General features: G+C 42.3%; 1 protein-coding gene across 2 annotated transcripts in view; it reads right to left on the bottom strand.

Annotated features, from left to right (window-relative positions):
* Positions 1 to 15,266, bottom strand: part of MARK1 (microtubule affinity regulating kinase 1) — a 59,280-nt gene extending 44,014 nt beyond the window's left edge. Inside the window, exon 1 of one of the 2 annotated variants that reach the window (XM_074144414.1) lies at positions 15,216 to 15,266. In XM_074144414.1, the coding sequence (XP_074000515.1) occupies positions 15,216 to 15,266 (51 nt within the window). Of the gene's footprint in view, positions 1 to 1,390; positions 1,478 to 15,215 lie in introns of those variants that run through there. The other variant, XM_074144413.1, reaches the window with a different exon arrangement.
* Between the last annotated feature and the right edge of the window lie 289 nt (positions 15,267 to 15,555).

The raw sequence follows: 15,555 nt of genomic DNA, 5'->3' as shown, positions 1-15,555 counted from the left end.
GTCTCTGATACTCATGATCAAACAACCCATCCTCTGGGCCAGCGGAGGTTTTTTCTGCAGAAGGAAAGCGTACACACAGCTAATTGGGACCAGGCTCCGAATCCCAACTCATTCTTCCTGTCAACGTTTATGAAATGGGAATTTTTTCCTTGCCCGCTGCATACCTAAAACGACTCTGGAAGAAGCGACAAGTAGCATGATGGCTGCTGAAACCGAGCCAATGCCGCTGATGTGCCTGCCCTGCCATTGGGGCAGCAGGACAGACAGCCGACCCAGTGAGCCAGGCCAGACAGAACCCAGCAGCTCCCCTGCCAGGGGAACCTCCAGCTCCTGGAGTACATACCCAACCAGAGATATGCCCAAGCACCAGCACAGGCCCCAGGTGGATGAGGAACCCCCAGCACCATTCAGACGGGGCCACACTAGCTCATGTTAAGCTCTCAAGGAACCACACTGGCAGGACAGGAACAACGTGGAAAAGAAAACCACTTTTCTTGATAATCCAGAGGCAAATTGACACCAGTAGTGAAACATTAGCTAGGAGATACTTATGCCTATTCCACAACAAGGTAAAAAACCAGCAGGACTGGTGAAAAAAAAAACCAAAAAATCCCCAAACCAAACAAAAGAAATCCCACAAACAAGTAAGTAGACTTGTTTATTTGTGTTGTTTACCTGCATGGGTGTGTGAAATGAGCACAAAAATGTGACCTTAAGAAGCTACCCTTTAGGAGTGAAACGCATCGGCAAAGCACTCTTAACATTTCTGTTACATGAAAGGGAAAATTAAGTTACTCCTTTAGCAAGCTGGACAGGATTTCTAAAGTCTTACATCGCCATTACTGGATCCATCCAATGGATCCAATGATGAATCCATCAAGACAGATCACCATCTTATTTTGAAGAGTATTTTACCTCAAGGTCTTATTAACTTCCTGAAGTAAAGCCTGCTTCTAAGAAGTGATGAGATGACCAATTAAAATATCCAACCTGATAGCAATACATACTAATTGATGCACACATGTCCTAGAAAAGAAACTGTAGGGCAGTGTAGGACTCTGCGATGTTTGAGGATCATGTCAAGTTATGTTTCAAATGAAGTTATGCAATATTCAGAAGGATTTCACAATATTCATTTGACATACACCTTTTACGGATCTTGGAAGTTTAATCTAAAGGGTACAGACACTCATCTTAACGTTTTCCTTCATACAAAATAGTACATACAACACAAATGTATCTAAAAGTAGTTGGGCAACCAACTACTTAATTTTGAGAATTAGAAAAGGAAAAAAAAAAGCACAGCCCTACAGCAGATTAATAGGGCCCACCTCATGCCCTTCCACAGGAGCTGCAGCCTCGGGGGGTGGGCCAGGGCATCCTTCCTGACCTGGAAAGCACTTCCATGGCCTCTTGCACTGGAGCATTCTGGCTTAGTTTCTTCAGCTTGAAGGCTTAGTAATATTTTCCGGCCCATCCCTCTGCAGCAAGGGCCTTCTGATGTCGTTAGAAAGTCTCACCTCAGGAGGCTGAAGTGCAGAGTGCCTACCGTCTGCCATGGAGATGCAGTTTCAATAGTTAAGCCAGGATATAATCAGGCTCAGCATTCTGCAGACGTATTTTTTTCATAAGCATCGATACAAAGGTTGACTTTGAGGAGTAAAGTGTATTTTGGCACAGGAAAACCAACCACCTTCCTAAAAGAAGGAAGCACCATAGACGGCATAGGACACATCTAGCAACAAGCCTGCACACAGCAGCACCCAGTTACAATGGGTTTGTCTGTTGCAAACAGCCCAGCTGAGCCTGATCTGAGGGTGGGAGCTGCAGGTAAAAGTTATAAGGACACCACTAAACTTAGCTGGGCTTCTGACAGCATAAACCACGTTTTACACACAAGATTATGATGATGTATGCAAGCCAGCTGGTACATGGTGAACTCAAAAAAAACAACAAACCCACAGCAAAATGAAGACAGTCTTCTGCTGAGTGCTCTGCCCTGTTTTTCATGTAAGTATTAATTAACAGATCAAATAAGATGTCCTCAGCTGGGCTGTAGTAACTATTTACCCTTATGTGGATAACACTACACCACATTTCAACTTAGCAAATATATTCCCAACCTCACACAGATTTACGCTTAACTTTAAGCTGTCCAAACACCGTATACCCCTTGGACCAGCTCATATCTTATGATCAAAGAATGAGCTCTTCACAGAGCTCAGACCACAATCTCCTCAGAGCCCCTTGTTTCTCAACTCATGCAACAATCTTTTTTAACCTTTGGGCTTCAATTATTTATGATCACAAACTACCATAATTTAGCACTTTAGAAATATGTGGAACTAGAAAGCTAAACTTAAAAAAGGGGGGGGGAGGGAAGAAGAGGCAACCAGCAGCAATATCCCTCAAAGATTTTGCAAAGTACGTAGTACAGCTAGAAAAAAAAGAATATATTTCTTTATATGCTTTAAACTGGCAGATGCAGTAGTACAGTAGATGATGATACTGACAATTACACATACACCATAGGTACCTGTCAATGTACTGAATTCAAACCATAAACAGAAATCACGTGTGAGTATAGCTGAGATGTGAAAGCCAAACATGAGAAAAAGAATGAACATAACAAATGAAATAGTCCATGTTACATAAGTGAGCAGAGGAAGTGGAAGAAAAAACATCACAGGATGCAAAAGAAATATTAAAAACAATAGATGCTGGATTTACCCAGCCCATTAAAATAAAGAGGTAGGAAAATGTGGAAGAAATAATGTGCATATACATATGGATAAAGCTTAAGAATACAAGCCAAAGAATCTACGATTAAAGGGTTGAACAAAACCAGTATGTATTCAAAATGAATAGTCATTAAAACAAGCAGCCAATTCAAAAGTAAGAGAAAAGGTTCAAAAAAAAAAAAAAGAGAAGTATGAAGTATGATTTAGTTTGGATAATGCTTCAGCAAGGTGTCTTACAGTCTGGAAATCCCCAACTGAGGGGGCTTACCTAATCAGATGCTGTCTCATATTAAAAACAGGAATTAATTTGATTCAGTCTTACCGGAGGGAAAGTAAGGAAAGCAGAGAAGTCATGGGAACCGAGGACAACGGCAGCATGTGACAAGGACTCCCTACCAGCAACTGGGAATCCATCCTCAAAACCTTAAAGGCGAGTCATCCTTATGCAGATTTCAAATGGCCATCACTGAATTATTCCAAGCCTTAGGACGGGTCAGACAGCAAAGTTACGTTGTGTCTTCCACCATCAGCCTGCCAAGGGTCCCTCTCCCATCCGCAGTCCTATGATGCTCCTTCCCTCTTAAGAGAGGGGGAAAGAGCAGCTTGTTGTGATCCCTAAATTATCACAGCCTCACTGGGAACCCCATCTGTAATATTTTTTCCCTTAATTTACCAAACTAACTACAACCCTTCCAGTCCCAGGGGATGAGAGCTATTGTGTTAAGTATCTTTTTCATTTCACCAAGCAGCCAACAAAGAATCTGATCACTTTCTGCCCCCCAATAACTGTCTTGAAATCAGGCACAGCTTTCTAATCTGTCTCAGAAATTATCTGGAGGAAAACTTAACTTATGATTAAAAATATTAAAAATAAATATAAATAAAAATAAATAAAAATTAAAAATAAAATAAAACTTATTTATGATAACTGTACTACCTGCCAATATACTTGACAGTCTCCCGGTTTGCTTTCCTCTTTTTTCTGTTTATCACCCCCTGAGGTAGCCTCAGAAATACCTTCAATTAAATCAAGACAATATTAGGAAAATGGCTCATGCATCATTAATATCTCACTTTTTCATAATAACTTTAGCCTAATAGTCAAGTGCTGTATTTAATTCAGCTTCTTCAGGTCAGTAATTATTATGTGAAGGGAATGAAAACAAACAGAGGGATACAGGAATCCAGTTTGTCTCTTCTATGCTACTCCAGAAGGCCTGACACTACTAATTTTGAAAATAATTCTATTTAAACAAAATATTATATACCACTGGGAAATGGATTTAACGATTAACAGTGAAAAAGCTTGTACACAATACCAAAACACAGTTTTACAAAAGGTCACACAAAAAAAATAACAACAGCAGCAATAATAATAATAATAATAAATATTTTATCTTGTAGTATTTAGAAAACATCAAATTTGATTTTGGTATCAACACTATACTTCTGCAATCTCTGGATAAGCAAGAATAGCTTTCTTAAAAAGGACCTCTGAATGCAGTTTTTATTTTATCAGTCTACTTTGCTTTGCACAGGTTGAGGAATTAGATTTCCCTGAGCCTGTCTACAAACACTGCTGCAGGCACACATTCTCCAATAATAGTTACATCTTCCATTGACTAACTCCAGCATCTGTATCAGCTCGACCCTCATCGCTCACACCAACTTTCTGTAGATAAGATTTCTCTGGACGATGGAGTAGATGGAGCAAGAGTTTCATTGTGAAATGCTTTCATAAATTTTCTTTGTTCGTGTGCATCTTACGTTCATCCATCACTGGAAGAAAGAACTCCAAAGAGCAGCCAGTCTTATTCATTTAATATCAAATTAAGAAAAGGAAATTTGAAAAGTTATTATACCTAGGTATGCCTGGTAAAGACTACTCAGAGACATTATTACTAATACTTTCTGTATACATCTCATTGTATTGAATGATTACAATTGTTATTCCTTCCGGCGTTTGATCTTAAGCAGAAAGTACTATTTTAGTCCTTCACCAAGTAATGACGTTTTCCTGATTCTTTTTAACCACTGGTAGACAGTCCTTACTGTAATAATTGCAGGGGGAAGAAAATCTGATTACTGTTGGAAAAAAAATTACTAAATAAAAACCCAAATGCTTTAAAGAATTCTATTACCTTCAATCGATAATATTATCTGGAATAGAGATATGAGTAAATACATTACACATGTAATCCATTTGTGGAAAACAACCATATCCTCTGTAAGAGCTCAACGCACCATTTAACAGGCTAAGGTAATTTCCACAGCAAAAATCAGACTCTTCTTAACTCGCGAGATTCTCTGAATTTTTGAGCTATGCCTCTGCTTATTTTAAGTAATGACAGAAACATCTAAGAATTAGAAAGATACTTATACATAACTGAAGCCAAGCATGCACTCTCAAAAGGAATTTCAGATATTTACTGTTTAGGCACCAGTCAGTCGTTTACACTGCAGCTCCACATCCCGCAGTGCGTCCCGTACTTCGCTTCTCCAACTCTGCCATTCCCGCACATTAAATTCCTCACATATCTACCGAGTTCACGATGAAAACCTCTCTCCACAAAGACCATTATAAAACCATATGTCCTTTCTAAGTAATCACTGTAAAGCTTTGGTTCCTCTCTGCTGTTACCTGAGAGAAGAAAGCACAGTAACTTTACTGGGGGAGGGAAGGCAATGCAGATTGCAGTCTAACAATGTAGAAATACAACTTCAAACACTTGTCAGTTAGACTGTAACAATCCTTTTTGCTCATAATTTCAAGAAGAGCCCCTAAAACAAAAACAACTCCCCCAGCCACCCACAGCAAAGCATTTCTTCACTCCCTTTCACTTTACAACTCAGATTATTCCCATACTGAAACGCTCCCTGGGATTCATACAAAAAGATATTACTTGAAGGATAAACAGGAGCTACAATTACGTAGCTTTAGCAAAGCTTTGTATTGGTTTTGCTTATGTCATTAAATGAGCAAAACTGGAAAAGGTCCCAGAAACAGCGAGAAGCAGAAGGAAGTTGGCAACTAGTCCGCAAGCTCAAGCACAAAAGCATGTTAGTAAGCAAAATGCAGGGGAAAACAAGGTGGGGGGGGCAAGAATGTGATAAGGTATGAAATCACAGGTATTAAATGGCCAGCAATTTAATGAAGATGAGTAAATGAAATCTCAGAAAGATGGATATTGGGAACTATGCAAGGATAAAGTTGCTGTGATGGCAGGTTATAAACTATCATCAGGTCTGAAACAAACTTGGTCAAATATTTGAGGGACTAAATAAGAAAAATGGTCTGCGTGATAACACTTAAGTTTAAGGTTACAAATAAACAGCCTTTTCCCCTGTAAAAAGCGGGCTGCTTGGAGACAAGTAAAAGATTTTTTACTTTATTTTTCTTCTACTTTCTTCCTAGGCATTGGGTTAAGATGCAAGAGATAAGAGCCAGCAGTGGGGAAGAGAGGAAGCTGGGGTAAGGCTCCCAAGAGAGCTGGAAACAGTGCTCTGTGGCAGGGACTAAGGCCGTGCCTTCACTTAGGATAAGGACCGTGTTTTACTACATCACAGTGATGGGTCCTTCTCCAGAGGCCGAGGGGAGCAGTAAAACCACACTCCTGCTGGGGGTGAAGCCTGAGCTGCCTCTGCTCCACCTCTGGCTGGAGAGCCAGGCTGGCCACGGGCAGCAGCCCCTACAACAAACCCTGCTGGAGCCTCAGCTATCCAAATCTTGTCTGTTTTCTCCAGCCACATCCGCCTAACAAAAGGCATCACTTCCCTTTAACAACCTTGCCTAATTTTGTCTCTGCTTGATATCTTAAAAGTTATCATGCACTACTATTACTTTATAATACAAAAACAATTAAGACTTTGTCACCAGTAATATTATCGTTACTTGCTCTTGCAAAAGACTGCCATGGGCTGTCCCATAACCCTGCATGTCCAGCTACGGGAACATCCATGTGCTACACAAGTGCTTTTGTCAGAGGTGAAATAAAGTTCTGTCTTATTATTCAAGCCATCCACATCACAACTATATAGGTTTAAAATACAGTTCTGCAAGAGAACTGGATAAAGCGCCTTATGTTGACTCAATTAAAATATAAGTTTGGATATCATTTTCTGCTCCAATTAACATTTTTCTACTTTAGTGAATTCTGCAGGCCACATGTTTAAATGTAAAACAGATTATTCCACTTATTGCTAACACACAACTGGGGTCAAGAGGAACAAGGCAGACACTGACATGAAGTCAGGAACGTGTTTCATTCTCTCCTCAGTAGAGCTCAGCCATGTTTATCAATCCTTACCTGAGAAACCTCTAGGACTAGGAACACACGTACCGGGGCATTATACTTACTCGGCATTCAAAATGACTGAACAATGTAAAGAACGTTTTACTGCTTTTTGATATTTTGCTAGTGCTTCTTTAGAGTTGGTATACAGCTCAGAAATTACAACAGTGAAACTGGCTAAAGTTTACTGTAACCAAGATTCCTCTTTCTGATATATTGCCAGTCTTTTGAAGAACGCAAGCGTGAAGAAAAAATAATCCTTTTCTTTCAAAACATGTTGTATTACTGTATTATGAATGTAGGTTTCTATAACACGTCTCACACTTTTATAAAACGTTGCAAGCTTAAAGTAGTTTGCACACAGAGGGCCAGCAGTCATTGGTACTGAGCACCTACATCTTCCACAGCTCAGCAGCAGCCTTTACAAGTCACCTTGCTGTAAGCCACATGGACGCTAACACGAGCCGGGTGCAGCCCACTTCTCACTGTGACACCCACAGCACACACCTAATCTGTCCCAGAAGCATGGGAACAGCAAGATAAAAGAAGGAAAATTACTTTTTCCTGGACCCATATACAACAAACAACAGAATGGAAGAACTTGAACACAGGCAGATAACACATTCGCTCTAGCAGAAGGAACTCTGCTCTCCACCATGTCCAGTGGCTGTCCATCAGCCGTCCTGACACGATGGAGAATTTTAGAATAACATAATGATCTTCTGTTCTACAGAGATGCACAGAAAACCTGCACTTTTGGGTTTTACATGAATACACTCTATGGATCAATCGTTACAGCCTAAGCCACAGCACTGCTTCATGAGCACCTCCAGTTCATTCCTTTAAAGGGTAATTGTAGCCCAGCTGAATTTAACTGTGCAGCTGCCTTACTGACTGTGAACATGTGTCTTTCAGCAGAAGTCGGTGCTTTCTTTGAAAGCATACATAGAAAAATCCCTAACTAAACACTCATCTGAAAAAAAAAACCAACCCCCAAACCAAAAAGCAAACAACCAAATTTTTTTTTTTTTTCAACTGGCATCTCAGTTGAAAAAGAAGCAGGGTATAAGGCCAGGCTGGATGGGGCTTTGAGCAACCTGCTCTAGTGGGACATGTCCCTGCCCACGGCAGGGGGGATGGAACTGGATGACCTTTAAGGTCCCTTCCAACTCTAACCATTCTATGATTCTACGATTATGACAAGCACAGAGAGTACTTTCCAATACTTCTCCCTGAACTATTTCACCATGACAGCTATAGCATGTTTGGTCACTACTTAGGAAAAAATAAGATGAAAGAAGCACAGGGAAACCTGCCTTAAGAACAAGGACCATCTTATTCTTGGAATGTTTAACCTTAGATCCGCTAGGATGCTCGCCAAAACTGTCTAAGCTGCGTCATGACGTTCGGCTCTGAAGCCTTAAACTGACACTGAGATCTCAGCAATCCTTTGATTTTACCTAAAAGCTATGAGAAGCTTTCACTAAGCTATTCACAGAAAAAAAAAACAAACACAAACAAAAACAAAAGCAGAAGAGAGGAGTTTTCTTTCTTAGATGAAATACAACTGGCCCAATTTAAAGCTCAGTCTAGCACTGAGCAGACAGAACACCAAAAAAATGTTAATTTAGAATGTGAAAAAAAGAAGAAAAATGTTAGCAATTAAACAGGCTTAGTAGTTGATGTGGAGAAAGAGCTTTTTATTAGAATTCAGATTCAGATGCATTATATACTCATTATATTCATTACACTGCACAACATGAATGTTTCGATGGAACTTTACTGCTTTCATAGTTGTTTTCAGAAATATTCAACTATGGAGAAAACTTCTTAATTTACCACTACCTAGAGGTCAGCAAACATTTGAGAACAAAGACCCACCAAAAAAAAAAAAAAAAAAAAAGTTTTGGTGATTCTGAAATTCCAGAAAGATAAAAAAAACACAACAAAACAAAAAACAAACCACAAAAAGCAAGCATTGTGTTTCCAACAACGACAAAAATTAATAGATTATGTCATGACCACAACACAAATAAGCTAAGTTTGAAACATGTCACTGTCTGCAGCAACTTACAAGTAGTGTATTTAACCTGGAGGGCAGCAGAGAGCCGAAACATGTTAAAAAAAAAAAAAAAGAGAAAAGGAAAGGTTGAAGCTACTAAAAGATGATATAGATAATATTTAAACAGAAGCAAGAAAATGCTTTCTCTCTGATACCACAATATCTGGAAAGTTTGCTTGAACTCTCAAGTTTTTAGTAGGCAAATCTGTAGGAAATCTGTCTCAGGGCTTTAGTCACACCATAGATTTTTAGCTCCACATTAATAGTAAAATCATCTCTCCTTTCTACAGGATCATTTCTCAATGAATCCACTCTACTGGAAAGCAGCGTTTAAAGTTCTCTCTCAAACATCAGTAAGACATTAAGGCTAGTCTATACTGAACTCCGAGAACAAGAAAAAAACCTCTGCAAGTGCAAATACAAATCACCGAGAATGCAATTTTACAGAAATCACTGTATCTGCACTTAAAAGAGAAACTAAATTACTGCTTTCTCTGTGTATAAACAATTGATACCACTTAGAAGTTAGCAGGAGCTACCTCTGCTAAATAACAGCAATTGTGATGATAGAAACTTACCATGTTTATAGTAGAAACGTTACTTTCCAAATATAATTGGGTGTCATCAGAAAAAAAAATAATCCTACGTTTACTGATGATGAAAACATTAAGTGCAGAGTTCGAAAATTAAAAAAAGCTGTATCAATATAAACAGTAAGTCCGTGTGATCAGAAAAATATGATGGTAGAGACCCCACCAGTAACAAGGCTCCGTGGAACATAATCTCCTTGTTCTATCTCAGTGTCCAACTCCACTGACCACGTAAGGACAGTTCTCAGAACACCAACCACAAACAATCTAACTTTATGTTTACCTACGAACTTCCAAACCCCATGAAGTATGAAATGAAACAAGTAGTACAATCAAACTGCATTAACTCTTTCTGAACTTTTTACACTTTTTTACAATGCCTAGAAAGAACACTGAAGCGTGAAGCTACATTTTCACTTGTTTGTTCCAAAATATTTATCTTTACAGAAGGAAAATGAAACTAAATGTCTCTATCAGCTGTGCCATGGCTCTCTATGATTCACTTGGAAGGTTAATTTCAAAATGGATACTTCATACCAAAATGCACCTTGCTCTCTCCATGCATAATGCTCTCAACATCGAAGCTCAAGACCTGAACCAAAACAAACAAACAAAAAAGCTGCAGAGAGAAAACACAAACCTTTAAAATAAGATTAGGAGAACATGCCCTGTTCTTACCGGTCAAACAAACATACAACCTAATGGTGTATTTATGATCAAGGAAAATAATCTCACAAGGAAAAAACACAGGCATTCTCCACTTTGCTACAGCCAATCTCCCATGGATAAGAAAGATACAGCTGTACTCTTGAACCCAGAAGGCTCGGAAACTAGGCCAGTCTTCTGCTCAAGGCACTGAACTAAGGAATTCTTGTCAGATACTTTCTCCCACGCCCCCTCTGTCCAAATCAAAACCATGTGTTCTTATTGTGCAAAAGCAAATCCAGAAGGGAAAAAAAAAAATAAAAGAAAGAAATTAAGCATGGTATAATTATTATTACCCCAACCTGACCACTCCATCCTCCTGTCTCTTGCCCTGATCAATTTTTTTTCTCTTTAAAATGCAGCTGCTTGGTAGCCCCCACTATCAGAAAGTCATCCTTAACCACACCCACGCTAGCTGGCATCCGAGATATCACCTTCCCTCGCAGCGCTGCAAACGCGTGTGCGTGTGTCAAAATTATAATTATCTGTATGATAATGAAGCAAATCACGTGATCATAGGTCACCGTATCATCCTTCCTTTAAAATTCCCTCTGCTATGACACCTCTCAATTGCTCTCACGTGGCACCGGCAAGGTCAGACAGACCAGGATTCCCACACTCCTCCTCGGCTCCGGCCGGCGTCACCGTCCCGCGCTCCTGCCTTGATGGCTCCTGCCTCCGCCCTGAACGTGCGAAATCTCTGCAACGGAACTAACAACTTTTACGTGTCTAAAAAGTACAAAGCAAAGTAATGCCTTAAAACTTAGCTAGAGGGGCGACATCACAACACAAATAAATAGTAATCCCTTCACAAATAATAGTAATGCCTTCAAAAGATTAAATTACACTTACTATAGAAAAAAAAATATAAATGTATTCTTATGCCAGACTAAGAGGTCCTTATGTCAGAAAAAGCAAACTACAGCATTCTCATCATTATTAATTTTACTAAAGCAAGTAGTATATAGCCGACTGTTGAGTCTCTATGAGTCTTCTTATACAGAGCTCCCCAAAAACATGTAAGAGAATCTATTACTGTTGTATTCAGGAAAACCACCCCATAATTTAATGGCACGATAAAATACAATATGAAGGGAAAAACAGAAAAGCTCCTCTTTCCTCAATTAATACCAACTCAATGAAAACAAAAGAGCTGCTCTAGCTCAGAGCTTTGGATTCCCATCCCTCTCCTCCTCTAGCCTCAGCAGCAATGGGAAGCTCAGTTCACCCCAACTAACCCCAGCTGCAAGGGTCTGAACATACCGAGACATCACCTGCCGCAGCCCACCTTACAGCTTCAAGAGAAGCCGTAAATAATGACACGTACAAAATCAAAACACAGGAAGATTATTATTTTAAAAACTACTCTTACCCCTCACTTGAAAGAAATAAATCTGGCAATAGGCATGAAAACAATCTTTACTGTACTGCCTCCACCCATTCATTTCCCCAAGTTTCCCAATAAGCCATTCAATGGGAATAACTGCCTGACAATCATATTCTATTTTGTTTCCTTAAACATAGCTGTCATGAAAGAGAAATAGCATTTCCAATGAAAAATATTTATGGACATATGCTAGAAGAGTTAAATGCAGCACAGGGAGACATAAAGAATAGCAAAAAGGAAAAGAAGGCAGGGAAAAAAAAAAAGGGTGTGAATTTCTCTAGAGCAGACCTATCAGTTATAACACCCTGACTTGTTCACAACCGCCGTTTCCCTCCACCTGTTGTTTGTCCGTTGTCGGTGGCCCCTGTACCTTTCACTCCAGCTTCCTGATAAGACCTTATCAAGTAATCTGCTGCACGATCCTATCCCTTCTAGGCTATTTCAAAGGGCGCTGATGGATAAAAGGCACAAAGAATTATGGAAATATGCATATTTTTCACCCATCCCCCAGGAACTCCCATAATTCCTCAAGGAATGTATATTCTTATGATAGGTGCTATATCCAATTATTATAATTTTTTTTCCCAAATGACAGAACATACGCTTGCATATTCAAATGAGAAGAGCATACGTTGAAATTTTATTTATTTTCCGTTTTAAAGAGCACTGAAAGCAACTGCCAAGAGGCAGGGGTGGCGGTGGCGGGGCAGTTCCCCATGATTTCATGGGACGACCTCACACCACGTGCACAGCGCAGCTGGGCGCGCACGAAGGTTTGTACCCAGAGCCATCCATCAGCTCTCTCCGGGATACAGAGCTACTCTGTCCCCTGAGAGTCACACAATGGAGCAACGTTGCCGAGATGGCCACGTGTGAGACGGGAAGAGAAGAGCACTCTTCTGAAGATCACCATTAGCTGCAGGACTTGGGAGAGCTTTGCTAATATACATACTCAGGAACTAGAAATATGCCTTACAAAGATGGATTTATTTACCAGGCCAAAACCACTTATACTTACGCTGCTCTCTAACTCTTCACTCTTTCCAACAACTTCTCACCACCTCAGTTATCCAGAGCTGACTGGCCAAACTTTGGGCATCAAGGCCCATCAGCATAAACACTTACCCAGTCCATTAGCGTTTATTAGCAGGAGGAAGCACATTAAAAGTAAATTACGAGTATCACCTCACCCTGACAGAGTCCATTTTAAACCAAGGAATGCTGCTCTTTGGGAAGTCAGCAACCAACCTCCTCCTCCTCCATCCCACATTGGCCACTTCAGCAAAAGGTCTTTGGTGGGTGAGACCACAGGTACTGGAGAGGGCTTCCTGAGGCTCCCCAGAGGGCAGAAGCAACAACCTCCTGGAGATGTCTGCTCCGGAACGCAGCAGAGGCCATACTGATGGCAGCACTAGAATTACTTTGTGCAGGTTTGGGAACTTCCCACTGCACAGCTCTTTATTGCTCATCTGACTGGAGGAGTATATTTATTGGTATTAGGTTACAGACTTACACCAAGGTTTTCAGGACCAAATGTGCAATTTTGAATATTTTGATATCCTGTACAAAACTGTTTTGTGGTGTTTTTTTTTAGATACTCCATGTACTCCCTGAAATAATAATAATAAAATAATCTTTACTTATCTCTAGGTGTCAAAATAGAGCATCCAAAAGTAGCATACTATTTCCTAAATGAACTACTAACGCTTTAATTGAAGTTTTCATTTTATAGGTGATGACATTTGAGAATATTTCCATTTGCCTTGTGTAAATGTACTTTGTAATTCTTATGTACTATATTACTGGATATATGCATAAATATTTCTTATCCCTTCCTGTCATCTCTCATCTACATTCCTATACACATTTGAAATGCAGACTCAGGAGTAACATGTATCACTCAAACCTGGACTTTGTCATTTAGTTAAATCTAACTAAACTTTCAATTTCATCTCAAGCACTTGCTTTCGTTCTGACACTAATATAGGATCATCAGTCTATGGAGAGTAAGGACGGGCCAAATGCATCTACTTGCCTTAAGCTTTAACTAGGAACCAGCTATGTCAATTCGACTTCCACTGAGCGACTGATAACTCATTATAAGCTCATTATAATAAGACATCAAGCTCGGGTTTCACTTCTTTATTATCTCATTTCTGTTACCTTTGTCTTCCAAACCCTCTTCTCATATGCACTTTTCATTTCATATAATTCAGTAACCTATTCAGCAGGCACTGCTGCTTTGGCTTGTACAGTAACAAACGTTATGAGCTCCTAGTGTTGGCCAGAACCTCTATGGATTGAACCAATACAAAACAGCATCTTCTTCAACCGATTTCAAACCACCAGGCCATCTTCCTTTGTGTCTTACTGATCGCTTTCCACCCAACTAAAAGTTGGCTGCAATGATTGCACGCGTTAAATTTCCTATGACTCCTTTTTCTGCATGTTCTGCCACCTTCCCAAAGGCAAGTAACGATATCTAGCGCACATTCCAAACATATCTCTTCTAACATTGGTCCCCTCTCCTAAGATGCAAATTTCACACCTCCCATGGTACTGCCTATTTAAATAATCACCACCAATGGACAGGACCAGACACGGGCCAGCATTTTAAGATATCTCAGGTCCACCATCTATCCGAACCAAGACTGGTTTTTTTCTGCAGGAAGACCACCGCAACAGAGAATAACACCGCGCTTCTACTCCATCAAGTCCGGGCGGAGCAGAGGAAGAGCGCAAAGATGTTTAAAGAGAGCACAAAGGAAGAAACAAACAATCAACTGGGGAGGTACCAAGGACACGACGACAGCCTCTCCCAGACGCAGCACAAAGCAGAACAGCGGAAGGAATACAGCAACAGCAAGGCCGGGGACCATCTCCGAGGTGCAAACCAAACAAAGAGCAAGTACGGCTGAATCCCGGCAGGCGAGACAGGGCCCAGCGCCTGGCAGATCGAAGGCCCACGAGTGGGTGCCCCGACCCAGGCAGGGGGGTGCCCACCGTGGGGGACGCCTGAAGGCAGGGCAGCCCGGCCCGCAGCCCGCGGGGGGCCGCAGGCCTCCCCACGGCGGGGGACCGAAGCCAACCGCCCGTGTGCGCCCACAGCCGCCGGCTCCAGCCAAGTACATATAAGGGCAGCCCAGCCCGGCCCGGCCCAACAACGCGTGGAAGGGGCTGTCCGGCCGCCGACCCCGCGGGGAGGCCCGGGGCCGCCGCCGGGCTGGGGCGACGTGGAGCCCATCGCGCCGGACCCGCCCCGGCAACGCCGCATGGAAGAGCCTGAGGCGGGGGTGCCGGCCCGGCGGGCCAGGGGACGGCCGCGGCCCGCCCGCCCCCCCCTCGGGCACCTGGCCCGGGCGGCGGGACAGGCCAGGCCACCGCCAGGTGCCGGGGCGAGGGCGGCGGGCGGGGGCAGAGGCCCGGCGCGGCACTCACATTCTCCGTGTCCCGCTCGTTGACGGTGGGCAGCGGCGTCCGAGTGGACATCTTGTGGGCCGCGGCGGCGCCGCCGCGCCCGGCGCGCTGAAGGGAAGGCCGCCCGCTCTCCTAGGCCGCGGCGGAGGCCGCCGGCTCTGCCCTCCCGCCGCCAGCCGGGCGCACACGGCGGGACGCGGGCCTCCTGCCGCGCTGCCGGCCCCGCTAGGCGCCCGGCGCCATGGCCGAGCCCGCCCGGCTGAACCTCCGCCCGCCTCGCCGCCGCCGGGCTCCGTGCAGCTCGGCCGCCGGCTCCTCCTCCTCCTCCTCCTCCCTGCTCAGGTGAGCGGCCGGCAGCGCA

Source organism: Numenius arquata, chromosome 2, assembly GCF_964106895.1.
Source record: "Numenius arquata chromosome 2, bNumArq3.hap1.1, whole genome shotgun sequence".
NCBI lineage: Eukaryota > Metazoa > Chordata > Aves > Charadriiformes > Scolopacidae > Numenius > Numenius arquata.
This window is presented reverse-complemented; position numbering and strand designations above follow the sequence as displayed.